Source organism: Sus scrofa, chromosome 17, assembly GCF_054392235.1.
Source record: "Sus scrofa isolate SSC_HxYL_T2T_F1_AM1 chromosome 17, Sscrofa_HxYL_maternal_Yorkshire_Landrace_v2.0, whole genome shotgun sequence".
NCBI lineage: Eukaryota > Metazoa > Chordata > Mammalia > Artiodactyla > Suidae > Sus > Sus scrofa.
Window position 1 is genome coordinate 57,091,078 of NC_139399.1, and position 27,884 is coordinate 57,118,961.

A 27,884-nucleotide genomic window follows, 5' to 3' on the forward strand; every position below is an offset into this window, starting at 1 on the left:
AGCAAAAACCCTGAGTTCCCACTGTGGCTTAGCAGTAATGACCCCACTAGTACCTATGAGGATGCAGGTTCGATCCCTGGCCTTGCTCAGTGGGTTAAAGGTTCCAGTGTTGCTGTGAGCTGCGGTGTAGGTCACAGACTCAGCTCAGATATGCTGAGCTACAGCTCCAATTCAATCCCTAGCCTGGAAACTTTCATATGCCACAGATGCAGCTTTAAAAAACAAAACAAAACAAAAAATACAATCCATCTTCAAATGTCCCTAGTCCAAATCCCTTTGTTAAAAGGCAACTGAAGCTCAGAGATGGGAAAGCAAGTGACAAGGTCACTGTGAGCTTCCCAGATGCAGTGGGGCTAGAAGGAGCCAAGTCTCCAGGTCTGGACCCCTCTGCAAGGTACCAGGGCTCTGCCAACTCCTCTCTCAGTACTGCAGATGTCTGAGTCTGCCAAAGCAGAGAATCGAGTCCTGGCTCCAGCCACCCACCCCTGCCTGCTTCACACCCACAGGGTGTTCTGTACTCATGAGCCACCTCCCTGTGTCAGACTCCTGGGGCGACAGCAATGCCCCAGTCACTGGCCACTTTCTGAGGCATCTAGTCCAGAGCAGGACACCCATTTACAAAGACCCCAATGTGATCATGAGGCTTGAAGCTTGTGTGACAGAAGCAGAATGAACACGTGGATGAGGAAGGGAGAGAAGAAAATGCATGAACTGCCCGAGCTGATCAGATTCCAGGAAGGGAGACTCGAGCCAATTCTTTTTCATTTTTTCTCTTTTTCTTCCTTTTTCTTTTTTTTTTTTTTTAATGCAAGCCACTTCATAAAGCACACAAAGCACAAATGCCATGTTTGTGCACCCTCACAGAGGAGGGACCAGGAGACCATTCCCGCCCAGAGGGTACAAAAGCTGCCTCATGACTTCCTGACAACTAACTGGTAAGGGGTGGGGGGTGGCGGGGGGAGGTTGCCCTAAATTAAGGTTAGAGGATTATCCATAGCCTTCAAGTCCAACAGGTGTGGGATGGCTCCTCGGTGACAGGGATGGGTGGTCACCGGCTGAATTCAAGCCAGACAGGTGGGCCTAAGCTTCTCACTCACTCTGTGGCCTTGGGGCAGTGACGTAACCTCTCTGAACCTCTGTGCGTGTCTTCATCTGTAAAAGGGAGACAAGGGCAGCCCTTCCCCGCCAGTTCCCATAAACATCAATGCAGAAAAGGCTTACAGCAGGACGGGCACACTACAAGCACTGCTTTTACTGTCCTTCTCACCAATACTATTTATTACACATGCTTTTTCAAACTGCAATCCCCCCCACCCAGAAACATACTTAGAACCCACCAGTTTCTTCTCCCATAATGAGATTCCCAATGCATGAAACCTGTCCAACAAACTGGCTACAAACCAGAACCAGCCATTTAAATTAAAAATTCAGGAGTTCCCATCATGGCACAGGGGTTAATGAATCCGATAGGAATCATGAGGTTGCGGATTGGATCCCCGACCTTGCTCAGTGGGTTAAGGATCAGGCGTTGCTGTGAGCTGCCGTGTAGGTCGCAGACGCGGCTCGGATCCCGCGTTGGTGTGGCTCTGGCATAGACCAGCTCCGATCAGACCCCTAGCCTGAGAACCTCCATATGCCACGGGAGCGGCCCTAGAAAAGGCAGAAAGACCCTTAAAAATTAATTAATTAATTAATTAATTAAAATGTCAGTTTCTCAGGTACCTCTGCCATTTTTGCAAATGCCCAGGGGCCACACGTGGCTTGTGGCTATCACACTGAACAGCACAGGCCTGGAACTTTTCCATAGCTGCTAGTTCATTACTTCACAGATAGTCTGCGATGATTCCACTTAGTACAGATTCTGGCTTAACTTTTATTCTTAGCGTTTATGTCATTAAGGTCAATTCATCTTCACAACAGCCCTGTGAGTTTGGTAGTGGTAGTATCATCATTCGCCTTTCAGTAAATGAGAAAACGAGGCACAGAGGTTAAGGAGCCCACAGCCACAAGGCAGAAGCAGAGCTGGCATTTCACTATGTAATTTTGAGAGTGAAAATAGATTCGTGCTCAGAAACATACCCCTCTCACAGTGCTGGGCATTTGACTGTTGCTAGGTTTCTCCCCGTGAAGGCAGCAATCTTGTTTTATTCAACCTCGAATCCCCAGGGCCCACTTCAGCTTCCACAATCTGCACAAATGGATGAATACATTCCCAGGAATCCCCACTGAAGGGCTATCAGAACTGGCTGGGCCTCCTGTTTCCTTTAACATTAGGAGACGTGACCTCCTAGGCCACTAGAGGACCTTTCATTTTTCAAGTCGGAAGAGTAGCTAGGAGTTCCCAGGTGGCTCAGCAGTAATGAACTCGACTAGTATCCACGAGGACAGGGGTTCGATCCCTGCCCTCAGTCAGTGGGTTAAAAGATCTGGCGTTGCCATGAGCTGTGGTGTAGGTCGCAGACGTAGCTCGGATCTGGCGTGGCTGTGGCTGGTCAGCAGCTACAGCTCCGATTCAAACCCTAGTCTGAGAACTTCTATATGCTGCAGGTGTAGCCCTAAAAAGACCAAAAAAAAAAAAAAAGAAGAAGAAGAAGAGTAGTAGCTAGTCTGCATCAAAGAATTTCAGAGCTAGAAGCTCAAACGAGATCCAAGATGGCAAAACGTTTTTGACCAGTCCTGGCTGCTGAGGGACTACGCACCATGAGAAGGAATGGTGACCAATTACCAAAGTCAAGGTGGGCAACAGGTAGGGAGAGCAGCTGTCTCTCACCACAGACCTAAACCCATTATTTTACAGATGAGAAAACTGAGACCAGAAGGGAGCATGCCTCGACCACACAGCACCTCTAGGCAGAGCTCAGAACTGTCCCAGGGGTGAGGCTTAATAGCGCAACACTCCTAGGTACCGGGGGACACAGCCCTAAATTAAACTGGGGGGCGGGGGGGAAGAAAAGAAATCTAAGGAAAATCCCTGAATCCTCGAGCACGCTATCTTTATCTTATCTGGGTCACTGCCCTGCCCCCAAGAGAGATCTGAAAACCTGCTAGAAATGTCTACACACACCCATTGTGAGCTGCCCTTTCTGTCCCATGCAAACGACAGCCCGAGCAAGGCAGCCCGCTAAACGCCAAGCACCCCAGCCATTGGAGAAACCCGGAGAGCTGCAGTGCTTCTCACGGCCCCGCGGGCGGGTGTGGACACCGTTCCCAGGGGCCTTTTACCTGCTCCTTATTGTTACTGTTCAGTAAGCCGGGTTTCTTTTTCTTTTTAATGGGGCTTGTTGATGTGTCCTGTGGCGAGTGGCCATTGGAGGAATGCGGAGGGCTGGGAAACTTTCTTTTCTGGGCTGTTCTCTCTGTGGAGCCAGGATCTGAAAGAGACACACAGGACCACGTGTTTTAAAGCCGTCAGCAAGGATGAGGCCCCGCAGGAAGGGGAGTAGAAGAAACACAACACAACCCGTTTTGTCCCCAAACTCAAGAACGCCACTGACCCCATCTCTTCACTGCCTGTCTCAGAGGTCAGTCTTTCTTTGGCCCACATCACACTTCTGTAAAAATTTTAATTCACTGCCAAACTACAAAAATTGGAAAACATCACATAAAACCCTAGATTTTGGGCTTCTCCAAAAAAAAAAAAAAAAAGTATCAGGACCTACAGGGTCTATGGGGACGAGATCGAGTTGAATCCCACTTTCCGATGGGAATGTGTCCTTCATTTTGCCACAATCCCCACCCTTCCTCACAGTGGTTCCTGCTTGACCAGAATAGGAGCCAGCTGCCAGGAGTTGTCACATGGCCACCAGTACTGTCCTTACCCAAAGAAATACTTGTTCTTCACACCCAGGCCTGATGGCAAAAGAAAGAAATTATAAGACAGACCAAGAAAAAAAAAAAAAAAGAGAGAAGGCCGCGGGCTTCAAGAAAATGAAGGCAAACAAACCTCGCTGTACAAGACAACATGTATTCATACGTATCAGGCTACCGAACAAAGTGTAATCATGTGAAAAGCACACACTCCACCCACCAGAAAGTTCTCATGGCCCAGTTACCAGCAGGCATCCTGTCTGCAACTCTCCTTCAAAGAGACCAACACAAACTAATTCTCACCAGTCCTCATCTGGGAACCACCTAACCCACCCTGGACAGCCATTCCTTTCTCGTTTCACCCTCCCAGCATCTCGTGTAAACACACGGCCCCTTCCACCACCGCTCAATCTTCACCTGCGAAGAACTGAATCCAGTCCATGCCCGATGGCTGTCCTGTGAGCTCAGGGACCGTCTAAGGGAAAGGCCTGGAGCACCTCCTATCCAAGGAACGACAGCCACCTGCACCTCGAGAGGAGACAGCTACCCCGGGAGCAAAGGGGACGGGATGGGACGTAGAGGCCGCGAAGATGACTCTCCGGCAAGACAGGCGGTTGACATTCCTCCTCCCAGGGGAACTCTCGGGCAAGCCCCGGCAGGCAGGCCGGGCTGGGTGTCACCGGGTCTGCGTCTGGACAGGAGCCGCCGGGGCAGATCAACAGGGTCCAAGTCGGCCTCACGCAAGGCCTCCTCGGAGTTTACCTTCCACACAGAGGTGGAGCGGCCTCCCGCAGCCGCACAAAGGAGGACAAAGGACTCCACTTGAGAAATCCAATCCACACGAGGGAATTCTCCGGGCTCACCGGGAGGGAGGGGGGCTGGGTGGGTGGGTGGGTGGGTGGGCGGCCTGTGGGAAAATCCTCAACAAATGCTCAGGGCGCAGCGCTGAGTCACAGCCCTGAGAGGAAATTAAATGCTAACCACAGGCACCTTGAGGGAGAGGGGACCCCAGAGTGGGGACCATCGCACAGACAGCAAGACGGCGCCCCAGAGAACCCAAGGGTTGGCCCAGAGGCGCGCAACAGCTAGTTAGTGAGAAAATGCACTAAAAAGATGCAGCCTGGGACTGGCGCCTTTCCCCAGAGACACCCTCCTCTCACTCCCGTGAGGATACTCACCCCACTTAGCCTCCATATGTGAAAACTCTATTTTTTTTTTTTTTTTTTGGTCTTTTTGTCTTTTTAGGGCCACACCCGCGGCATATAGAGGTTCCCGGGCTAGGGGTCCAATCGGAGCTGTAGCCGCCAGCCTACACCACAGCCACAGCAATGCAGGATCTGAGCCACGTCTGCGACCTACACCACAGCTCACAGCAACACCAGATCCTGAACCCACTTGAGCGAGGCCAGGGATCAAACCCGCAACCTCAGGGTACCTAGCTGGATTCGTTAACCACTGAGCCACGGACAGGAACTCCAACTCTCACTTTTTCCATTGGGTCTTTGACCCAAACTTTTCCTCCTAGAAACACATTCTATAGACATGGTCACAGGCAGCAAAGCACATGCCAGAACACTGAACTGCAGCGCCGTGTGTTAAGCCCGAGACTGTAAAGGACTCCCGTGTCCACCAAGTCGGAGCTGCTCTGATAACATACAGCGGGACGCAGCCAGGAAGAACGAGGCACACCTCTACAAAACTGAGGTACGCCCGCCCCCAAGCTCTGGCATCAGGTGAAAAAAGCAACAGGCAAAAACACCAACGGCATTCTTCACAGAACCAAGGTAATTTTAAAACAATTTTAAAATTTGTATGGAAACACAAAAGACACCGCCCCCCTCAGTTACCAAAACAATCTTGAGAAAGAAGAATGAAGCTGGAGGAATCCTTTGCAGTATAGAAATCACTATACTACAGAGCTACCGTCACTAAAACCATATGGTACAGGCACAGAAACAGACACATCAATGGCAAGGGTAAGAGTCCAGAAACAAACCCATGCACTTATAGTCGATTAGTCTACAAGGAAGGAGGCAAGAGTCTACAATGGAGAAAAGACATTCTCTTCAACAAGTGGTGCTGGAAAAGTGGGACAGTTACATGCAAAAGAATGAAATGAGAACATTCTCAAATACAAAAAAGCAACACAGGTCTAATACCATTAATGCGCCAACACAGAGCCCAAGAAAGATGGTTTTTATTTTTCTGGGTGGGCTTTTTGTGGGGTAGGGGAAGTTTTATTTCTCTTGTTTTGTTTTAAAGACCTTTTATATATATTCATATTTACATAAGACTAAAATATTCTTTTTTTTCTTTTTTCTTTTTTCTTGTCTTTTTGCCATTTCTTGGGCCGCTCCTGCGGCATATGGAGGTTCCCAGGCTAGGGGTTCAATCAGAGCTGTAGCCACTGGCCTACACCAAAACCACAACAACGCGGGATCTGAGCTGCACCTGCAACCTACACCACTGCTCAGGGCAACGCCGGATCCCCAACCCACTGATGAGGCCAGGGATCGAACCCGCAACAGCATGGTTCCTAGTCGGATTCGTTAACCACTGAGCCACAATGGGAACTCCAAGACTAAAATATTCTTGAATATCCTAGGCTGATGGGAGTTCTCTGGTGCTCTAGTGATTAGGATTCACTGCTTTCACTCCTGCAGCCTCATCTAGTCTGAGAAACTGAGATCCCACATCAAGCCACTGCACACCACAACCAAAAGACAGACACAGACAGATGGATAGATAGAAGATAGAGAGATAGACAGACAGACAGAGAGACAGACAGACATTCCTGGTTAAACACAGAAAGTACAAGCTCTTTTTTTCCTTTCTTTTTTTTGGCCACGTCTGCGCCATGCGGAAGTTCTGGGGCCAGGGATCAACCCTGTGCTGTGGCAGCGACTCAAGCCACAGCAGTGACAATGCTTGATCCTTAACTCACTGCACCACCAGGGAACTCCAGCACAAGCTCTTGATGGGGATCAGTGGGCGCCTCCAGGGAGAACGTGCAGGGAGCGGGGGAGGGATTATTTTTTACCGTGTACCTCTGAGTACTTCACCATGTGCCTAGACTACTTTCTCAAAAAAAGGAAAATTAAAAATGAAATATTTAGAAGGTTCAGTGTCATATTAAAGAGTAGCAGGCGCAAACAAAAGCCAATAATGAGCAAATGACAGAGGCCTAATTCAAGATAAACACTGTCACCAGATGGACAAACTTGAGGCCCATTGCTGTGAGCTTGCAGGCCCCAGGAAGGAGTTGGGTATCTGTTCTACGTGAATCTAATAAACCCAACAACTTTGCTCAACTATCAGAGGATGGGTTAAATGAAGTGTCTGGGGGGCTCAAAGGAAATGTACCCCAGAAGCAATGGCACCCTGGCCAGGCAAAAATTGAAAGACATTGGGCCAAGATTTTTTTTTTTTTTTTGGTCTTTTTAGGGCTACGCCCATGGCATATGGTAAGTTTCCAAGCTAGGGGTCAAATGGGAGGTGTGGCTACTGGCCTATCCCACAGCCACAGCAATGCAGGATCCGAGCCATGTCTGTGACCTTCTCCACAGCTCACAGCAACACCAGACCCTTAACCCACTGATCAAGGCCAGGGATCGAACCCACAGGGATACGAGTTGGGTTTGTTACCGCAGAGCCACCAGAGAACCCCTGGGCCAAGATTTTGATTTTCCATGTTTTGCTTCATTTGTGGGTAGATTTTGAAAGAGGAGAGCACATAAGCAAAATCAAGCCAGTGGAAAGTTAGGAACATGCTTGGGAAGAAACAAATACAGCTGACCCCTGAACACCACAAGGGAGAGGGCTTCAACACCACCCCGCACCCCCAGGGTCAAAAATCCTCATTCTCCTATCCCTGCCTCCAAAACAAAGGAACTCATAAATGACTCACCGATGGGGAGGAAGCTGAAACTGTCTGGACAGAATCGGGATTCAAACCCCAGTTTTTGAGATTCCACATGTTGCGATCCATAATCGAACACAAACTTTTCCCCCTCTCAAAGATGGGTAAATGAAAATACAACGAGGTATCTCCACTGAAAAAATCCACATTCAAGGAGAGGGGACAGTTCAAATTCATGTTTTTCAAGGGTCAACTGCAGTGTTTCGATCTTTCCAGAGTACTGTCAGATCTTGGAAGGGACAACTCTTCCCTTCCACTCCGTACCCACCCAACCACCCGCTGCCGTGGGTGCTCCCTCTGTGACAACCAGAAGCACCCACATCCTTCCCACCCCTCCCAGGAGTGGTACGAGCCTCCAGAGGCATCGCAGAGCTGGGGCCTGGTTCCGGTGGGTGAATTCCAGAGCCCAGCCCACACGGCGTCAACCCGTGGGGGCCAGAAAGGGCCCCAGGTCCTCCCTGGACAGTCTGAGATCTCCTAGGATGACGGCGGTTCCCAAAGTGTCATCTCCACACCAGCAGAAGCAGCACCCTCTACGCACTGGGCTAGAAAAGCATGTTCTCAGGCTCCACGGCACATCTCCAGAATCAGAAGCTGGAGCAGGGCCCAGGGGTCTGGGGTTTAACCAGCCTCTGGAGGATTCGGGTGCACGCTAGTTTGAGATGCTCCAGGGTGTGTGTTGGGGGGATGGATGGAGTCTGGGTTCCCCAGCCGAGATCCTGCCCATTGCCTCTCCTTCGTCCCCACTCCCTGTAGGGCGGGTTCAGGACCATGGAAACAGAAGCCAAGTAAGGAAGCAAGGAGAAAGGAAAATAGCTAAACAGATGACCCCGGGGACTCTCCCTACTTCTCAAGGCCTCAGGGACACATCTGTGAAATGGGAGGAGAGGTGGAAAGAGGGACCAGACCAGTTCTTACTGGCAGTCAATAAAAGTACTGCAGGGCCCCCACCCCCGACCCACGTGCCATGGTTCTGTACGTGATGTAACTTCCTAGGAAGAGGGGCCAGAGCCCATTTCACCTCCTCAAAGGTGACATCACTGCTAAAGATTAAAAAACTATGGAAGGGAGGGGGAGGGAGTGGGAGGGATCGGGAGCTTGGGCTTATCAGACACAACTTAGAATAGATTTACAAGGAGATCCTGCTGAATAGCATTGAGAACTACGTCTAGATACTCATGTCGCAACAGAAGAAAGGGTGGGGGAAAAAAACTGTAACTGCAATGTATACATCTAAGGATAACCTGACCCCCTTGCTGTACAGTGGGAAAATAAAAAAAAATAAAAAAAAAAACTACGGAAGATCACTAAGTCCACAAACAGCTGGAGAGGGTGTGGAGAAAAGGGAACCCTCCCGCACTGTTAGTGGGAATGTAAACTGGTACAACCACTATGGAAAACAGTACGGAGGTACCTTAGAAAACTCTATGTAGAACTACCACATGACCCAGCAATCCCACTCTTGCGCCTATATCCAGACAAAACTTGCCTTGAAAAAGACACAGGTACCCGTATGTTCATTGCAGCACCAAACACAACAGCCAGGACATGGAAACAACCTAAATGTCCACGACGGATGAATGGATTAAGAAGATGTGGTACAGATACACAATGGAATACTACTCAGCCATAAAAAAAAAAGAACAAAAGAATGCCATTTTCGGTAACATGGAAGGAACTAGAGACTCTCACACTAAGTGAAGTCAGTCAGAAAGAGAAAGACAAATACCATATGATATCACTTATATCTGGAATCTAATATACAGCACAAATGAACCTTTCCACAGAAAAGATACTCATAGACTTGGAGAATAGACTTGTGGTTGCCAAGGGGGATGGGGAGGAAGTGGGATGGACGGGGAATTTGGGGTTAACTGACAAAACACTACAAAACAGCTATAATGGAAAAACATAAGAATCATTAAAATAATAATAAATAAATTAAATAAACACTGAAACCGGAAAAAAAATTAAAAACTATGGAAGATCGAGTCTTTTAACTTTGAAATGCCTTAATTCCATGGGAAAGAGGGAAGAACAGAATCACTGGAAATAAATATACTCCTTAGCCCTGGAGAGGTACACAAAGCTTTGCCCAAGGCCACCAGCAAACAAAGGGAAGCAGGGCCTCAGTCGGTGAGAGGAGGGGTCTAACCCAAGGGTGCCCACACCTAAGAGCATCCCCACCTGCGAGTCTGAGCCAAACATAAAAACCCCAATTCCATTCCCCGTTACAGACACACCGACTCCCTCCAGAGTTAATGAGAGATCAGTGACTGTATCCAAGGGGTAGAAATTTAATAGATTCCAAACAACAGACACAATTGTCAACAGCAGAGGCTTTCACTGAAGACTCTTGGGGAGAAAAATTGAGAAATGCCGGCTGGATTCAGTGTCCTTCAGAGACAGGGATTCTGGCTTCACAACCTACTGACGCCAGTGGAGGCGAGGCCTCTGCTGGTGACAGAATGGTGGCTGGGAACCGTGCTGTCGTCATGGTAATAAAGCTGCCTTAAGGACCTTCTCCAAAAAGCTGAGTCAAAGGGTTTCTTTTTTCCCCCCTTCTTTAATGATCTGATTCTGACAGGGACATGTTTCTAAATGCATTTCAAGTATCACTTTGGAATAAGGACAAACAGCCATGTAAGACCGGGCCGCTAGGGAAATGGTTCACCCTTGATCCCAGAGACTTTCCTGGGAGGTAGCAGGACTTGAGATTCTACAGGGCTGGCCGCCAGCAGCCCTACTGCCCTTCAAAGATAAGTCTGGTGCTGCAGGAGTTAACATGGGCGAGGGGACAGAGTAGCCTAGAAGAAAAGGACAGAGCAGTGACTCAGGCGCACAGCGTGGCATGGAGCAGGAAGCAGCAAATCTTCCCCTCCCGTGACTTTTCACTGAATCTCAATATGGCAAGGTCTACTGGGAATTAGGATCCGAGCACGTGACGACATCTGCCCTGAACCTGTTGTGAACAGACCAGAAATAATCCCGCTGCGCCCTCCCTAGATGGCCCCTGACTTAAGGGATGCCGGCCTCCAAGATAACCGAGCCTCTTAGCTTTCCTGAGCCCTGGGTGTTAACAGCTAAGATGCTCTTTTACTGCATATAATGCACCAGACCCTGTTGCAAATGCCTTTCGGGTCCGTCCCTCTAAATCACCTGCCCAAGATCACACAAGGGCCCGGGTGGGCTCGGGAGCCAGGCCGCCACCTGGGGCCTCACACGGGGAGAGGCGGGTCTCAGCTCTGCAGCCAGAAGACTGCCTGGCTCGGGGTCTCTGTGTGAAGGGCACACGCTCATGCTGCTGGTTTCCTTTCTCCACTGCAGATGGTGCGGTGTGGGGGCTGGGGAGTGCCAACGTGACAGTGGATGTCACATGCTGATGACACACACTGTTCTCCCAAAGGCGGTTCCCAGAAGCACGCTCACCTCCCCACCTTCGCCGGGGGGCAGCAGGGCCTGGCCTACACCACAAAACAGACTGGGGGAGGGAAGGCTCCGCAGCCATGCCCCCTCCCTGAAAAGCCCTTCCCAATGTCCAGCCAGGCCCAGCCAGGCACCCCAGCCCCCACCCACATCCGGCGCCTGAGTCACCACACTTGCCACTCCTCAGTCTAGGAAATGACACACCAAATACAGGGAATTGTCTCCTCCGGAGAGGGACCAGGCCCCAGCCAAAGGCCAGGCCCTCCCCCTGGAGGACAGGCCCTGTGGTGTCTTTCCATGGATGTAAATTTCCTCAATGCTATCAACGGCAGGATGGCTGGGGGCTGAATAAAAAGCGAGTAACGGGCAACAGGCTGGCACCAGCATCAGAAGCGGGGTGACCAAGCGGTGGCTGGCCAAAGGCAGACCAGTCTCAGGCAAACCCGGACAAGCTGGTCACCCTACACAGAAGTCAGGCTGGGGGGCCAATGATACAGGTGGGGTGCAGTGCGGCCTTAAGAAAGCTACTTAACCCTTCTGGGCCTCTGCTCTTCCTTCCGACGGATGGAGATCCTGGTACTGCCTGGAGTTAGCCACAGATTAAAGGAGTTAATTCATGTGCTGCTCTGAGGGTGAGGCCTGGCAGAGAGTAAGCACTCCATAAACAGTAGCTGTTTTTTATTTAAACCCACACACATTCCTCCTCCTCGTCTTTTTTCTCCTCCTCCTCCACCATCGCTCTCCAAAAACAGGGGTGATTTCCCCCAGGAGCAGGTTAAATCCATGCTCAGTTATGGAAACACCAGCCTATATAAGACGGAGCTGGGAACCGGCCCAGGAGCCGGTTCCTGCATGTCCATCACGCTGTGCAAAGTCCAGCTTTCCTCCTGTAACGGCGAAGGCAGGGTCAGGCGTGGAGGCCCAGGCTGGCTCAGCCGTGAGTGCAGGCACTTGCCAGCCCTCTCCAAAGCCTCAGTGTGACCACACGCTGCTCTCGGGGCAGGAGCAAAGCACAGCCACCCTCATTTCAAAGCGTTTCCCAAAGACACAGAGCAGGTACCTAAACAGGCCTCCCTCCCCAGGAATCTTAGAGCCCTCCCCAGCCAGTAATTACATCATCATGAAACAAAAGCCCACAATCTCCTCCAGGCCCAGAGGAGAAAGGAGAAAAATCAGGAAGCAAAGGATGGGGTAGGGAAGGGGCAGGATTTTTCGTGTCCAAGGAGCCAGGAGGAGCCAGGAAGAACATGTGAGCGGCCAAAACACTCAGGCAGCCAGTTTGCTCACACGGATCTCTCCTGGAGCCATAGAATCTGGATGCCAAGGCCACAGCCTGGGCCGCTGGAGCCACTGGGGCCTCCCGGAAAGGCTGCACGCGCCTACGCCGGGCTTCTAAGAGGTCTCCCGCGTGTGGCTGTGACCTCCCAGATCAGGAAAAGGGCTGGAACGGAGAAGGGGCCGTGGAAGGAAGGGGGCCGTTCCCCACTTGGGGGAAATGTCACTGGACCAGGGAGCCGGGGACCTCGGAGACCCAGTGAGCGCGGGGGCAGGTGACCCTGGGAAGGGGCGCTTACCTGCCATTGAGAAAGCTCTGCGGTTCTGAGGGCCCAGCCTCTCGGTTCAAGGGAACAGAGGCTCACACACGACACACATTCCTGCTTCCGGCTCCTCGGCGGCCTCTCCCAGGGGGAGGGGGAAGCAGCAGAGAGGACAGGCTTGGAGGCACCACTCACCGGGCCGGCCCGGGGCTCCTCGCACCGGGTCGCCCAGCGGGGCAAGGACACCCTCACCTCCCTGCAGTGCCATCGTGTTCCCGGGCTTTCGGCTCTAATTTATCACCTCGACAGACAGCAGCCTGGCTAAGCTGCAAACCTTCAGTGCAAGCACCAAAGAGCCATTTATTTCGCTGATGTGAATAAACACAACAAATTGCAGTGGGTTCTGCTTGCCCGAGTGAGAAGATCAGAAGGGAATTGGGGGGTGGTGGGGGGAAGATGGGTGGCTTGCATCTTGAAGGTGTTTTTAAATAATTGTTTCCAATTATCTTTAGTTCTCATGCGCCTCTCCTAGAAATGAGAAAACCATCTTCCCACTGGACACAAACTCAGTCTCCCTCTCCCCATCCCTCCTCTCGAGTTCCCGCTCTCTCACTCTCTCAATAATGCAGAAGTGGTGATTAATGGGCACATTCATATGTAAAAGATGAACTTCCAAACTCTCAGGGCAAGACAGAAATTGCTTCCATCTAGGGCTGATTTACAAATGAATTCACTGTTTCGCCATCAACGTCCAGAGGCCAAGGCAACCACACAGCCCCTTCTCCCCACCCCCTCAGCTGAGATGAAGCCTTCTGGAAAAAGAAACAACATTCCAACAAGAATTTCCTGGTTCCAGAACGCCAAGCTCCTTCGTCTTTACAAAGACGGGGAGGCAGGGCCCAACTCTCTACAAGAAAAACCCACGCACCCCGCCCACCCGCTCAGCAGGCCAGGCCCGGAGGCTGAGTCCGACGTGTGGACACATTTGAGGCCCTCAAACTCCGCCAAATCACCACAAAGAAACCGTGGAGTGCCCAGTTGCCTTTGGCCTTTACAGTTAGCCGGCGGAAGGGAGAGCATGCCGGAGAAAAGGAGTTGGTTCTGGTGGCTGAAACCCGTGTATACACTATTTGTCTAGGCTGCAAGGAAGGACTCAGCCCAGGTTCTGCGAAGCTCAAGTGCTGGTGGGTGGCTTTGGAACTGCAATGGGGAACCGCAGCATCAGAAGGCCAGTTCCGAAGTAGAAAGGCTGCCAGCAGCAGCTGAAGCAGCAAAGGGGGCTGAGGGAAGAAAGGGAGAGGAGAGGCTGCAGGGAAGGGGGTGGCGAAGGAAGAGGTCCCCCCCCACCCCCGTTGGTAACCAGGCAACACTTCCGACACGCCCTGGGTGCAGGCCTGGCCTCTCTAAAAGCCACCTTAGTGCAGACCAAGAAAATTCTCGGGGAAGACACCACGGAAGAAGAGACAGGCCCGCCCTCTGCAGTCACCTCCCTGCCTGTTTGGAGGAAGCAGAGATTTTAGAAGCAGACTGTCATTCAAATTACACTGGTCAAAAAGATGCTGAGGGGTTCCCGTTGTGGCTCAGCAAGTTAAAAATCCGACTAATATCTATGAGGATACAGGTTCAATCCCTGGCCTTGCTCAGTGGGCTAAGGATCCAGTGTTGCCGTGAGCTGTGGTGTGGGTCACAGACAAGGTTCAGATCTGGCGTTGCTGTGGCTGTGGTGTAGGCTGGCTGCAGCTCTGATTGGACCCCTAGCCTGGGAACCTCCATATGCTGCAGGTGCAGCCATAAAAAGACACATAAAAGGATGCTTAACATCACCTGGATATTGCCCGCCCCCCAGGCTTAACAATGCATAGAAGACTGATTAGCAGAGCCAATGCAATGTCCCTTACGGAAGGCAAAGATGGGAAGAAACTTCAACGTCATCCACAGGGGACTGAGACGCAGCCAAAAAATGAAATAAAGAAGGAATCACGTCTTCAAGTACGGGCATGGGGCAAAATCCAAGCAACATAAGGCCAGAAACAGAACCTGGGTAAAAAAATAGAAGCTGCGTGGGCTCTGGTTTGCAAAGGCCTAGAGGGACACCCAGGAAATCGTAAACACCGAACTTCTCTTTGAATTCCTTCTGACCACATTCACCTATTTAACAATTTAAAGTATTTTTAGGGTGTCCCCTGGTGGTCTAGTGGTTAGGACTCGCTCAGCTCTTTCACTGCTGTGACCCTGGTTCAATCTCTAGTCTGGGAGCTGAGATCCCACATCAAGTTGCTGCATACAGTGGCCAAAAAATAAAATAAGACAAAACAAGGACATAATAAAATGAATTCCATTTGCCATTAAAAGGGGGAGGGGGGGAGCTCCCATCATGGTGCAGTGGTTAACTAATCCAACTAGGAGCCATGAGGTTGCAGGTTCCATCCCTGGCCTTGCTCAGTGGGTTAAGGATACGGCGTTGCCATGAGCTGTGGTGTAGGCTGCAGACTCGGCTCGGATCTGGCATGGCTGTGGCTGTGGTGTAGGCCAGTGGCTACAGCTCTGATTGGACCCCTAGCCTGAGAACCTCCATATGCCACAGGAAGCGGCCCTAGAAAAGACCATAAAGGGCGGGGGGGTGGATGATAACAAGACCCATGGTGAACTCTTACTCAAGCCATGGACCACGTCTGCATCCTCAGCACCAGCACAGAGGAGGAATTCAAAATATCCCCCTGGCATTAATCGAGTGCCACTTTTAAGGGTCTCGGGTGTCTAGAACCGTGAGAAACAGGGGTTTCTCAACCCCTCCCCCTCAGAGCACACGTGGCAATGTCTGGAGACATTTTTGGTTGCCACAACGAGGCAAAGAGCAGGGTGACTACTGGCATCTAGGGACGCTGCTAAACACCCTGGGGTGGGAGCACGGGACAGCCCCCACCAGAGAATGATCGGGCCCAGAAAACGTCAATAGCACCTGATGCTGAGACACCCTGGTGTAAAGACACTTCCAGTGAGCTGCCAGGCAGGTCCAACCTTGTGTAAATACACCACCCACGGAGGCATCTGCAGCCATTAAGAAGGAAAATGATGCCTTATGTTTCACCTGGCGGCCCTGACTTTGGATTTCAAAGAAAACAATAGGACCAGTCAGTCAACAAAGAGTCACTGAGCAACTACTAGACATCTGAGCTGCCCGGGGAAGCTACCCAGGGAAGGGCCCTGCCTCCAGGGGAGGACAGCCAGAAACAAGTAACAGTAATAACGGTTACCTTTTGTTGACCACTTGTCACCTGTGAGACACTGTTCTAAACACCCATGTCCACTGACTTGCTCCTCGCCACAGTTCCAGGAGGGAGGGCCAGAGTCTCCTCATTTTTGTGATGAGGAAACTGAGGCCCAGAGCAAAACAGGCCCACGAAGAAGTGGCTGGTAAATATGAGATGAATAGAGTATGATCGATCTAGAAGCATAAGGTAAGAAACTGATTACAGAGCAGCTCTCTTGTGGCGCAACAGGTTAAGGATCTGGCATTGTCACTGCAGCGGCCCAGGTCACTGCTGTGGTGCGGGTTCGATCCCCAGCCCAGGAACTTCTACACGCCGTGGGTGCAGCAAAAGGAAGGGAGAGAGGGAGGAAGGAATCTGATTACAGATGGATAAAAAGCTGAACCGGAGAAACACCAGGAATATGTGAATACACACTGGGGAGAGGGTGCAGCCAGGAAAGTATTTCTCCAATTTCCTTCTCAAATTGGCCTCATGAAATTCACAGCTACTATTTATTAAGAAGCTACTTTACGAACCTTCCCAAGAATCCCGTGAGGTAATAAGGATGCTGTTTCTGTACCCATCTCATAGGTGAGGCTCAGAGAGGCCAAGTCACTGGTGGGCTTAAGGCACGCTGGGGACCATATCACAGCAGGGTCCCACTCCAAAGTCCTCCAGGCCACCTTCGCTGAGCTGTCGAGTGCCGCCTTGTAATTCGCCATCACTAAGGGCATGTTTCCTGCTGGCCAGTGTCAACACAACACTGTAGTTCAGTGTGTGGGCTCCCGGCCACTGGGCTCTGGGGCCACAGCACTAGGTCTGAATCCAAGCCCTGTCACCTGCCTGCTGCGTGTCCTTTGGCAAGTGACTTAGCCTCTCTGTGCCTTAGTCAATTCAGCTGTTAACTGTTAGAATCTTCCTTAAAGGGCTGTTAGGAACAAAAGAGGCAAGGCATCCACAGTGAAGAGCATGCCAACGCACCACCAGTTAGTACTGGTAGGTTAATTCCCCTGCAGCGGAAGGAGGCGCCAAGGCAGAGGAAAGACATTAACCCAGAAATCCCAAACCCGTTGCCCCAAATCCTTTTGTGTCCCCATCTGGATCAGCAACACACTAGCTCTTCTGAGCTGGAAACTTTTCAAGGGGGAGGGGAAAGATTTGGAACGGCTGGGAGTTTGGGGTCAGCAGATGCAGACTACTACACTTAGAATGGATGGGCAATGAAGCCCTGCTGTAGAGCCCAGGGAACCAAATGCAATCACTTGTGCTAGAGCACGATGGAAGATAATATGAGAAAATGAATGTGTATATATGTGTGTATGTGTATATATGATGTATGACTAGGCCACTGCTGTACAGCAGGAATTGATAGGACACTGTAAATCACCTTTAATTTTTAAAAATACCTTTCAATGAAATTAAACGTTTAAAAAAAACTTACAAACTTTCACAATGAGTTCTCCGGGGTTGGCACAAGTTCAACCAAGCCTGGCTCAAAATCCCCTCAGGGCTCAGGATTTCCTCCCAGATTAAAGCCCAAGCACTAGGTGGTGGCCCAGGGTCCCAGCCCCACCCTTCCTGATGGACCTTCTAGCCCAGGAAGCCTCTAATGCCCTCCCTACCCAAAGGAGGCTCTGGAAGCCTGGGAGAGGGCTGACCTCAGAGTCCTAGGAATGGGCAACATGTGTGAGGAAGGCTGAGGCTCTCGGGCTTAGGATGCAGGCACGTAGGGCCTTGCGGTGGCTGGCACAGAGCAAGTGCCCTGCACCGAGCCGTGCCTCCCCAGCCCACCCTCACTTCCGCCTGTTCCTGCTCAGTCCACACTTGAGAGTTGCCACCCTGATCCAGCCTGAGGACTATGCCCGTGGACTTGCCCGTGTTAGCCGTCTTCCTCAAACCTAAATAGAAGAAGCAGGCCCTTGCTCACTACAGCCAGCCAGCATCTTATCAGGCGCTCCCAGGCCCCCGGGATCTGGCCCTGCCCAACTTTTCTCCTCTTTTCACTCAACCCTTAAACCACAACAGCCTCGAACAAGCCAAGCCCATTTGTACTCTTCCATCTAGAATGTTCTAAGCCCAATCTTCCCACACTTGGCAACTTCACGTACTGGCTTAAATGTCACCCTCCCAGAGAAGCCTCCCCTGCCGGCCTCAGACTCCAGCCCCCTTACTGTATCATCCCGAAGTACGTTTCTCTTTTTCCCTTCATTGCAGTCATCTCTGGCTGAACAATGTCCAAACTTACTGTCTTTTGTTTTTTTTAACTCGTTTGCTTACAGTGTCTCCTCCAGAATGTGAGCTTGATCTCTGTTTTGGGCTCAAAGGCACCCCCAAAACACACCTCTAACCAGTTAAATGAGCAAAGGCACCCCCAAAACACAACTCTGACCGGTTAAATGAGCAACAAGAGAAGGTTACAAAGCCGTGGGGTGGGAGTTCCCAGCGTGGCTCAGTGGTTAACGAATCTGACTAGGAACCATGAGGTTGCAGGTTTGATCCCTGGCCTCGCTCAGTGGGTTAAGGATCTGACGTTTCCATGGGCTGTGGTGTGGGTCGAAGACGCAGCTCGGATCCTGCATTGCTGTGGCTCTGACATAGGCCGGTGGCTACAGCTCCAAATAGACCCCTAGCCTGGGAACCTCCATACGCCGCGGGTGCAGCCCAAAGAAATGGCAAAAAGACAACAACAACAAAAAAGCCGTGGGGTGCGCCAGCCACTGGACTCACTGGAAACTCCAGTTTTTCTTCCCAGGTCTAAGAATTCCTCCTGGCAAACCAAGGCGGCCAGAAGGTTGTGAAGTCGACAGGGAAGATTACAGCAAAGGGAGCCCGGCCATTTCAGGGTCTGAGAGAAACTAGAGGAGGAAGTTCCCTTTTCACCAGTACTCAGCCGTCCTCATTTCTGGCCTAAAGAGCCCATTTCCCCAAAGCAGGGGCTTAAGTGATTCTATCCTGTACGCAATTACTGAGAAACCAAAGCGGGGAAACTCTTGGGAGGTTTTCTCAGGCCACTCACTCATTTCCTAACTCTCTTCCTGGGGAGACGTATTGTTTCAGAATTATTTAATGTTAAAAAAGGGGAATGACTTTCTCCAGGGAAAACACACTCCCCGCTGGGAGACTCCCACTGGGATGACAATTTCACCAAATTTTTTAGTCTAGATTCTTTGCCCTTTTTATCAGACCCTCTTTTTTTGGGGGGGGGGTCTTTTTTAGGGGCAGATGGAGGTTCCCAGGCTAGGGGTCACATCAGAGCTGTAACCCCTGGTCTACGCCACAGCCATACCAACTCGAGATCTGCGACCTACACAGCTCACAGCAAGACAGGATCCTTAACCCACTGAGCGAGGCCAGGGATTGAACCTGCGTCCTCATGGATGGATACTAGTCAGATTCGTTTCCGCTGAGCCATGACAAGAACTTTTTTTTTTTTTGCTTTTTCAGGGCTGCACCTGAGGCATATGGAAGTTCCCAGGCTAGGGGTCAAATTGGAGCTGCAGCCACAGCCATGCAGGATCCTAGCCACATCTGCAGCTCATGGCAACACCGTATCCTTAACCCACTGAGCAAAGCCAGGGATTGAACCTGCACTCTGATGGACACTAGTCGGGTTTGCTACCAGAGCCACAACGGGAACTCCAGACCCCCCTTTTTTTTTAAGTCTGACTGAAGTAGAGCCGATTTACAAGGCTGTGGTCCTTTCCGCCGTACAAAGTGATTCAGCTGTACGTGTACATACATTGGGTTTTTTTCATATTCTTTTTCCATATAGATTATCACAAAATACTGACAGAGTTGGTGGGGTTCCCTGTCCTATACAGCAGGCCCCCCCGGCCAGTCATTCCATACACCTCAGTGTGCAAATGCCATTCCCAAACCCCCAGTCTATCCCTCCCCCACCTGTCCCCTTTGGTAAGCGCAAAGTTTGTCTTCAAAGTCTATGCCTCTGTGTCTACTCTGCAAATAAGCTCATTTGTACCCTTTTTTATTCCACCTGTAAGTGATATCATACGATGTCTGTCTTTCTCTGTAATCAGACCCTTTTCAGTCTGAGGATCTCAACGCCTCCCTTAATCCTCCTCTAGATTCTCCAGTGTAGCCCCTGCAGGTGGGCAAGGGGCGCATCACGCAGGCACTTGATGCAGGTGAAAGCAGCAACAAGGGCTCGGCCTCAAAAAGGGAAAGTAAAAAATTACCTATCGAGTTTAATCTTCCTTCCATCCCACTCAACAGGCCAGAGTCAAGAGAAATCAAACCAGCCCTTTCCCGTGTCCATCTCTGCTCCCTCGGGCTTCTAGGAGGGACACCCCTCACCAGGCTTGAGGGGAGTCTGGACTTAAAGACAGCTGTCAAACTCTCACCAACGCCTAGTGTATCTGGTCCCAACCCAGGAAAGAGCAGCCTGGCTTCAAACACGGTACCCACATTCCTGTGTGGGGATGGGGAGTCCCCGGAGGCTGGTGAAGGAGGTGAAGGACAAAACCAGGTCAGCCTTATTAGGAAGAGGGGCCAAGTGACAGCTGATGAGATGAACCAGTGATCTAGAAGGAAAGCAAACGCCAGGAAACCATCTGGGGAACCTGACAGCCGTGGCCTGGGCGGGAGGTGGAGCCCAGAAGGACCCCAGACGGAACCCAGTCCACCCACAGCGGAGTGATTCTTGTAAAATTTAAGTTAGTTGTCAATACTTTAAAACAGGGAGAGACTGCATTTAGAAATCCAGGTTGCTAGCTTCTCTTAGGGGAAAGAAAAAAAAAAAAAAATCAAGATCTAGCCACACAAGGCCCCCGTTTCCACACGGTACGTCCTCCAGGCTGCCGCCCCCACCCTAGGAAGGAACATGAAATTCCCCATTAGCCAAGGTTTCCATCCTTCTTAACTGTCAAGATAATTAAACGTAACCTTGAAAATCCCTTCAAGGCAGAGGCAAGCAGAGAAGGGATGGTTTGAACAGTCAAGTCCCACATCACTGAAGCCCAACATGGTATCTGTTCGTTTCTGTTTTTCCAAGAGGGAGGAAAAGCATAGATGAAAAATATCAAACTGTTAACAGAAATTACCTGGCAGAGGATTTTTAGCTTTTTCTTTGTACACTTTGGTGTGTCGCAAGAACATGCACTGATGTTATCATCTGGGGGGAAAAAATCCAATAAACCATTTTCCCTTAATTAGCCTGTATTTCTTGAAAGAGATTTTTTTTTTTTTTTTTCCCAAAAAGAATCCATTGAGCAGCTACTATAAAAATCCCTAACCCCGCGCTAAAGAGGTAATAAGAGAGACCGGCCTCCTTCTCAGTTCAGGTGAGGAAACACCCAGCGAGATGCATTCAACACGAGAGCATCTCGAAGGCTGGGGACAAGCTGGCTCAGAAGGTTCTGGGTTGTTTCCCCTGAGAGTGCACCACGGCGCTACAGGGCCTGGCATAAAGGCAGTTCAGGGGGGCCAGGAAAAGAAATGGTAACTTGGCCCCCCTCTTTCAGAGCCTTCATTTATACCTCCTACAATGGGGTCCTTTAGCTTCCAAAGTCAAAAAAGCCCTCTGGAAAGCCCCTTACATTGCCATAAAAATACAGTAATATGACTAGCATCCATGAGGATGCGGGTTCGATTCCTGGCCTTGCTCAGAGGGTTAAGCATCTGGCGTCGCAGTGAGCTGTAGTGTAGACTGCAGATGTGGCTCAGATCTAGCATTGCTGGGGCTGGGGCATAGGGCAGCAGCTACAGCTCTGATTGAACCCCTAGCCTGGGAATCTCCATATGCCGCAGGTGCAGCCCTAAAAAGACCAAAAAAAAAAAAAAAAAAAAAAAAAAGGTAACTTGGGTAGGTGGGAAGACGGCCGTGTTCTCTCTTTGTAGAACTTTTCAGGCTCAGAAGGATCTGCTTTGGTAAAACTTAAGATGCCAATACAGTAATTACTTTTTTTTTTTTTTTTAGGGCAGCATGTGGAAATTCCCAGGCCAGGGGTTGAATTTGAGCTATAGTCTGTGGCCTACACCACAGCCACAGCAATACCAGATCCAAGCCACACGTGCAATCTACGCCACAGCTCATGGCAACACCAGATCCTTAATTCACTGAGCAAGGCCAGGAATCAAACCTGTGTCCTCATAGATGCTAGTCAGATTCGTTTCTGCTGAGCGGCAGGAACTCCCGACAGTAATTACTCTTTATGCATGTTCTATGCTGTGCCAATCCATGGCTAGGTGTTTTTACCCACAGTATCCAGAACAATCTATTAATGTATGAAAGCTGTAGAGCAGTACCATCTAGCAGAACTTTCTTTTTTTTCCCCAAATCCAAGCCACAGCAGCGACCCAAGCCGCAGCAGTGACAATGCCAGATCTTTAACCCTCTGAGCCACCCAGGAACTCCAACAGAACTTTCTATGTGATGGCAACATTCTCTATCTGTGCCAGTATCTGCGCAGCCTCTGGCCATATGTGGCTACTAGGCACTTGAAATGGGCCAGTGCAACTGAGGAAGGAATTTTCTTTTATTTTAATTTACATAAATTTAAACAGCCTCATAGAGCTAGTGGCTCCCTTACCAGACAAGCATAGCCGTAGATGCTCAATATACAGCAGACAAGGGAGGAAGTCCAGCAGACAAGCAGAATCCCCCACCCACCCTACTGGAGGGATTTGGGAGCAGCCTTCAAGGCATTAATGATTTCATGCCAGAAACATATGCGTGGACTTGCCTCCTTCGGCCTAGCTTGGAAAGGCTCGAACCCTTAGGATGCGGAAGAATGTGTGATCAGAGCTGATTCCCGTATGTCCATGGCCATGTAAGGGGCTTTCCAGAGGGCTTTTTTGACTTTGAAAGCTAAAGGACCCCCGCATAAATGAAGGCTCTGAAAGAGGGGGGCCTGGGTCCCCAAGGCAGAGGAGGATGCAGGGAGAAGGCAGGTCCTCGGGAAGAGCAGTCTGGGAGGATAGACAAGGGTGACTCAGTGAGGAGCGGGAGGGAACACGGCGCATCGTAGGACCAGCATCCCAGCCTGGCAGCCTGAACAGGAAGGGCAAGTTCTACAGAGACATTGACCAGAGCCTGGGGAGGACGCACGGAGCAGGGCCTCAAGTCTCTGCTCAGGACTGTGGTCCCCTTCTGGAATCACGGGCAACCTAAAGCCAGCGAGCAGGACAATCAGACTTGTGTCTGGGAAAGGGCCCATCAGAAGTGGTCTTGATACTCCGGCAGAGAAAGAAATCACAGGGAAGGGGGCCACTGCAAAGAGTCCTGCATCCCTGGGGGAAAAGAAGACAGCCAGGCCACCAATAGTTTCAAAGGGAGTGGACATTTGAGCGTGGCTAATTATTTCCAGGCCTGGATTATGCTGGAAACAAAGCCATCCGCTCTAGCTGAAAGACTGCTTTTACTTCCTTCTCCAGGAGGAAAGTGCTATCCATCCGATAGACAAAGTCAAGTCATTATTCACTCTTTCATTCAAAAGATGTATTTCTTATGCACCAACCAGAACAGGTGCAGTGGCAGGAAAATGGGCACGGGGCCGTAAGATGCACCAAAACAAAAGGCAGGAGGCCCGCCCCCACACCTGGAGCCTTAGAATCCAAGGGGGTGGGAGGTTAGGAGTGAAAAGAGAGGGGAGGACCTTCCAGGCCAAAGACGGCTCTTTTGAGGATCTTGGGAAAACCAGTGGCCAGAGTAGAAAGGGGAAAATGCCAGCAGGAGGCTGGAAACGTGGGCTAGGCCAGCACGTGAGGACTTTAGGATTTTGATCTACATCCTAAAACCAAGAACCAAGCCCTTAAGAGTTGAAAGTAAGAGGTGACAGCTGGAAGAGACGTTCCTTTGAGAAAGACTGGGAGGGTGGGGCACATGGAAATGGGAGGCCAGCTAGAAGACGACTGGAGTTCATGGGCAATAATCTGAAGAGAGATTTTTAGGCTATATTACTGTAAGGAAATGACACCGAAAGGGCAAAAGGACAGAAGACTCAAGGATGAGTCCCATATCCCAAGCCTAGCCAAATGGCAGAGTCCTGGCTTAGTCACAAAGGTGGAGAAGCAGGTGTTTTGTTGGGGGGGGGGAGCAGTAGGGAAGGTTAACATGTGAAGTCGATTTTGGACGTGTTGGATTTGAGACACCCGTGAACAACAGACAGGATGCTCAGGGAGGCAGCTGGCCCTCTCTGCATCATGACTCAGGAGAAACCTAAGTTGGAAATATTGTGAGTCATAAAGCTACTGATGTGGGCAAGATCACCCAGGAACCTATCGGGAAAGATGAGGACAGAGCCACGCTTTCAGCAACTCCAACATTTAATAGTGGTGAGAAGAGCCAGAGCCAGGGAAATAGGAGGAAAAGCACAGGAAGAGACAGTTTCCAGGAGAGGAATGATCAGCAATGCCTGATGCCTCTACTAGAGCAAGACACACGAGCACCAGCAACAACCAGCGGAAAAAGCAACACGGCGTCCACAGCAGGTCCAGGGATACCTGTTCACATGGAGGGACTGGGTGGCCGCCACCACGGAGCTGGCAGAACAAAGCAGCAGGTGAGAAAACCAAGACTCAAGGACACACACTTCTCACGAGAAGTTTGGCTTTGAAGAGGCCAGAACTAGGAGAATTACTGAGAGGAAAGAAGCAGGGTCAAGAGAGAAAATGTAGAAAAGACGTGAGTGCGTTCCAAAGCCTGTGTGTCCCCCTAAAGGCGTTCCCGTGTGACCCCCAATTCCACTCCCAGGTCTATTCCCAAGACAGCTGAAAACATACATCCAACCAGAAACTCGTTCCTGAACGTTCGCAGCACCGTTCTTCAGGAGAGCCGGGAAGGTGGAGCACCTCCAAAGTCCAGCAGTGGACAAAAGGAGAGACCAAAGTGTGACCAAAGAACAAGCCCCAAAAAGGAATCCGGAACAGACACGGGCAACGACACGGATGAGCCTTGAACACTTCTTAGAAGTCAGACACGAAAGCTCCCATACTGTCTGATTCCATTTCTAGGAACTGTTCAAAATAAGCCCATCCAGACAGGGGAACGTAAATGAGGGCTTGTCCCTTGTCTGGGGCCGGGGTCAAGAAGAGGGTTTGCTAATGGGTCCAGGTTTCTTACTGGGGGGCCTGAAAATGTTCTCCAAGTGACTGTGGTGATAAGTGCACAAGACTGCGACTCTTATTAAAAACCGAACTGTTCGCTTTGAAACGCTGGCGCTCTGGGTTCCAGGAAAGCTGGAGGCAGGTGGAGGGAACGTGGCGGGGGAAGGGCGGGGGGGGGGGGGGGGAGGCGAGGCGAGGGGGGAGGACGGGAAGACTCCACTCACCCCCACTCTGGGATGTGAGCTTGCTGAACCTGCTCCCCCTCAAGTCAATAGCAAAGGATCCTCCCCATCAGTGGAGCAAAAGGAAATACCTACTCTTTGAAACTTTGAGGCCAAAAAAAAAAAAAAAAAAAAAAAAAAAAAAAGCAGCAGCATCAGGATCTCTAAAAGGCCTCAGGCCTAGTACACTGACTCTGCAGGCACCTGGAGAAGCAACAAGAAGACATGGTTCTTTTTAAACTAAGGCTGAATGGAAACGGTCCATTTGCGATCAGAGTCTTCGGGAATAAGAGGAGTCACATCAACACAGAACACGGGTCAGGCTTCGAAAATGGGGCCAAGGCAAGGTTTTCCACAAGCGACCCACCCAGAGCAACTGCAAGGACGCCGCCCAATTCCATGAACAGATGCTCAGTGGATGCTACGCTGGCCAAGAGAAGGTAGAAGACTTCTCATTTGGAAAGCTGTTATCCGACATCCTCAGAGTTCCGGGATATTTTAGACCTTGTTGGGAGAGGAACAATCTGCTAGTTATCTAACTCTCAAATAAATTCCTTCCACTGCACAGGACGTGGATGGCACTTCTTGGGCTGTAGGAAATGCAGAAGAGCCAAAATACAGTTAAAAATACTGATGCTCATTTTTTAAAAGAAAAATTCTCAGCACTTCAGCATCGCACTGTGATTTAAGAGTGTTTACAGTTATATTTTCTTAAAGAGTTTCCTTGGGGGGAAAAAAAAATGACAGAAGGGCTCCATCTCGGAGCTGTCCTCATAAACAATCCCTTTGTGAAACAGTCCTAATTTACACACAACAGTGAGAACGAGGATCCTGTACTAATTAAGGTCTGGGGCTGGTTAGCAAATTGCTGTAATTGTATATTCTCCAGCATCCTATCCCAGAAAACATATTCATACCCAGGCAAATCTCGGCAAGAATGATACTGTTCAAGATTTGAATATGTCGGGCTTCCGCTGTCTCTGTGCCTGGTTTCCAAGTGGCTCGCGCCCTTATGTGGGTGACATTACACAGACATTTTTAAAAATGGTTTCAGCTTTGGCAGCCTGGCATCCGCACACCACCGTCAATGCCGCAAAATGCACACATAGCAGGATCAAGATGCAAGCAGCCCAAACAGGGGAGCCTTTGTGTGGAGACGTGAACTACCAGCGTCCATCATTTTTCAGACGTCGGGTCCCTGGCCCTGGAAGGGCTTGTTCTGACTCATGCAATCATGTGGCCAAAATCCCCCCATGAACTGTGCCGTGACCCACCTCACACAGAGAATGCAAACCCACAACCCTCCACCACTCACGACCCAGAGATGCGTTTCGCTGGGTTCAGGCACAATCTTTCACAAACTGGGCTGCCTGGATCCTGTTTCTAAATCAGGTATTTTTATGGGAGAATCTCAGGGGGCAACACCAAGTGAGCCAAATTCCTGCTGACCCCTCCCCCTTCAGGAGGGACACTGTCCCACTCACCAAAGGCCTCAGGTACGTTCACTGGTCCACCTGCTGGCACCAGCAGACAGCTCACCTGGGATCCTTGGGGTAGAGCTCATAACTAAGTCCGAACATTCAAAGTCAAAGATAAAACCGGACCCCAGGTCACCACTTCACCACTTCGTTCATCCCTCTGAGCCTCAGCTTCCTGAACCGTACAATGGGAGTAACAACAAACCTGTCGCAGTATTATTATGAGAAGTAGTTTGCAGACAATACCTTGTACCTATTAAGTACTCAGAAAACAGCTGCGAGGCAAACACCCCTGCCATCTAGACAGTGCTTCTGAATTCTGCTTGAGCATCTTTCAGCAGTTCGTCACCCTCAGACACAAACGTCAGCCTGACATCTTGAAAGCTCGAAAGCTTTGTCGCCCAAGAACTAAAATGCTCTGGTAAATGCCAAGGCTGGCTTCACGGCAAAGACCGGCTTGAGAATTACTCAGTTATTAACTGAGTGAGTACACGCTGGGGGAAGAAGGTGTACCAACTAAAATTTAGTTTGAGTACCGAGAAGGTCGTATAACCTAGACGCAGGAACAGAATTAAATAATTCTGAGTCAGAGTTCCCTGGTGGCCTAGCAGTTAATGACTCTACATTGTCACCGCTGTGGCTCAAGTTCACTCCCTGGCCTGGGAACTTCCACACGCTGCAGGTGTGGCCTAAATAAGAAAATTAAAATGGGGGGGAAATTTTTTTTTTTTTTTTTTTGCTTTTTAGGGCCGTATGTGCAGCATATGGAGGTTCCCAGGCTAGGGGTTGAATCAGAACTGCAGCTGCTGGCCTACACCACAGCCATAGCAAGGCCAGATCTGAGCCACGTCTGTGACCTACACCACAGCTCACGGCAACACCGCATCCTTAACCCTGATCAGTCATTATCAGGTGGGGACCGAAGCACTAAATTTCCCAAACCGCAAGAAAAGCAGGCTAGAGGCATAATAAGTATTGTGTTCACGGAGCCCATAGCATCCCAAGGTACACTTTCAGATAATCAAGACTAAAAGAGAGAGAAGGCTGCACACCAGCCTTTGCAAGCATCACCTGTGGACCAGGCTGACTTCAGCTCTCAGAACCCCTGCAACCCAGTATCATTAACTCCAGGCCTCTGCGAACTCAATTTTCTCACCTAACGGGAGAGGCTCCATCACAAA

General features: G+C 50.3%; 1 protein-coding gene across 50 annotated transcripts in view; it reads right to left on the reverse strand.

Annotated features, from left to right (window-relative positions):
• ZMYND8 (zinc finger MYND-type containing 8) overlaps positions 1–27,884 on the reverse strand; it is a 148,190-nt gene that overhangs the window by 86,176 nt on the left and 34,130 nt on the right. For 40 of the 50 annotated variants that reach the window (XM_085004145.1, XM_085004136.1, XM_085004139.1 and 37 more), the window contains one exon: positions 3,223–3,371. In XM_085004145.1, coding sequence (XP_084860271.1) covers positions 3,223–3,371 — 149 coding nt within the window. Of the gene's footprint in view, positions 1–3,222; positions 3,372–12,726; positions 12,836–27,884 lie in introns of those variants that run through there. The other 10 variants (XM_085004159.1, XM_085004148.1, XM_085004142.1 and 7 more) reach the window with 1 other exon arrangement.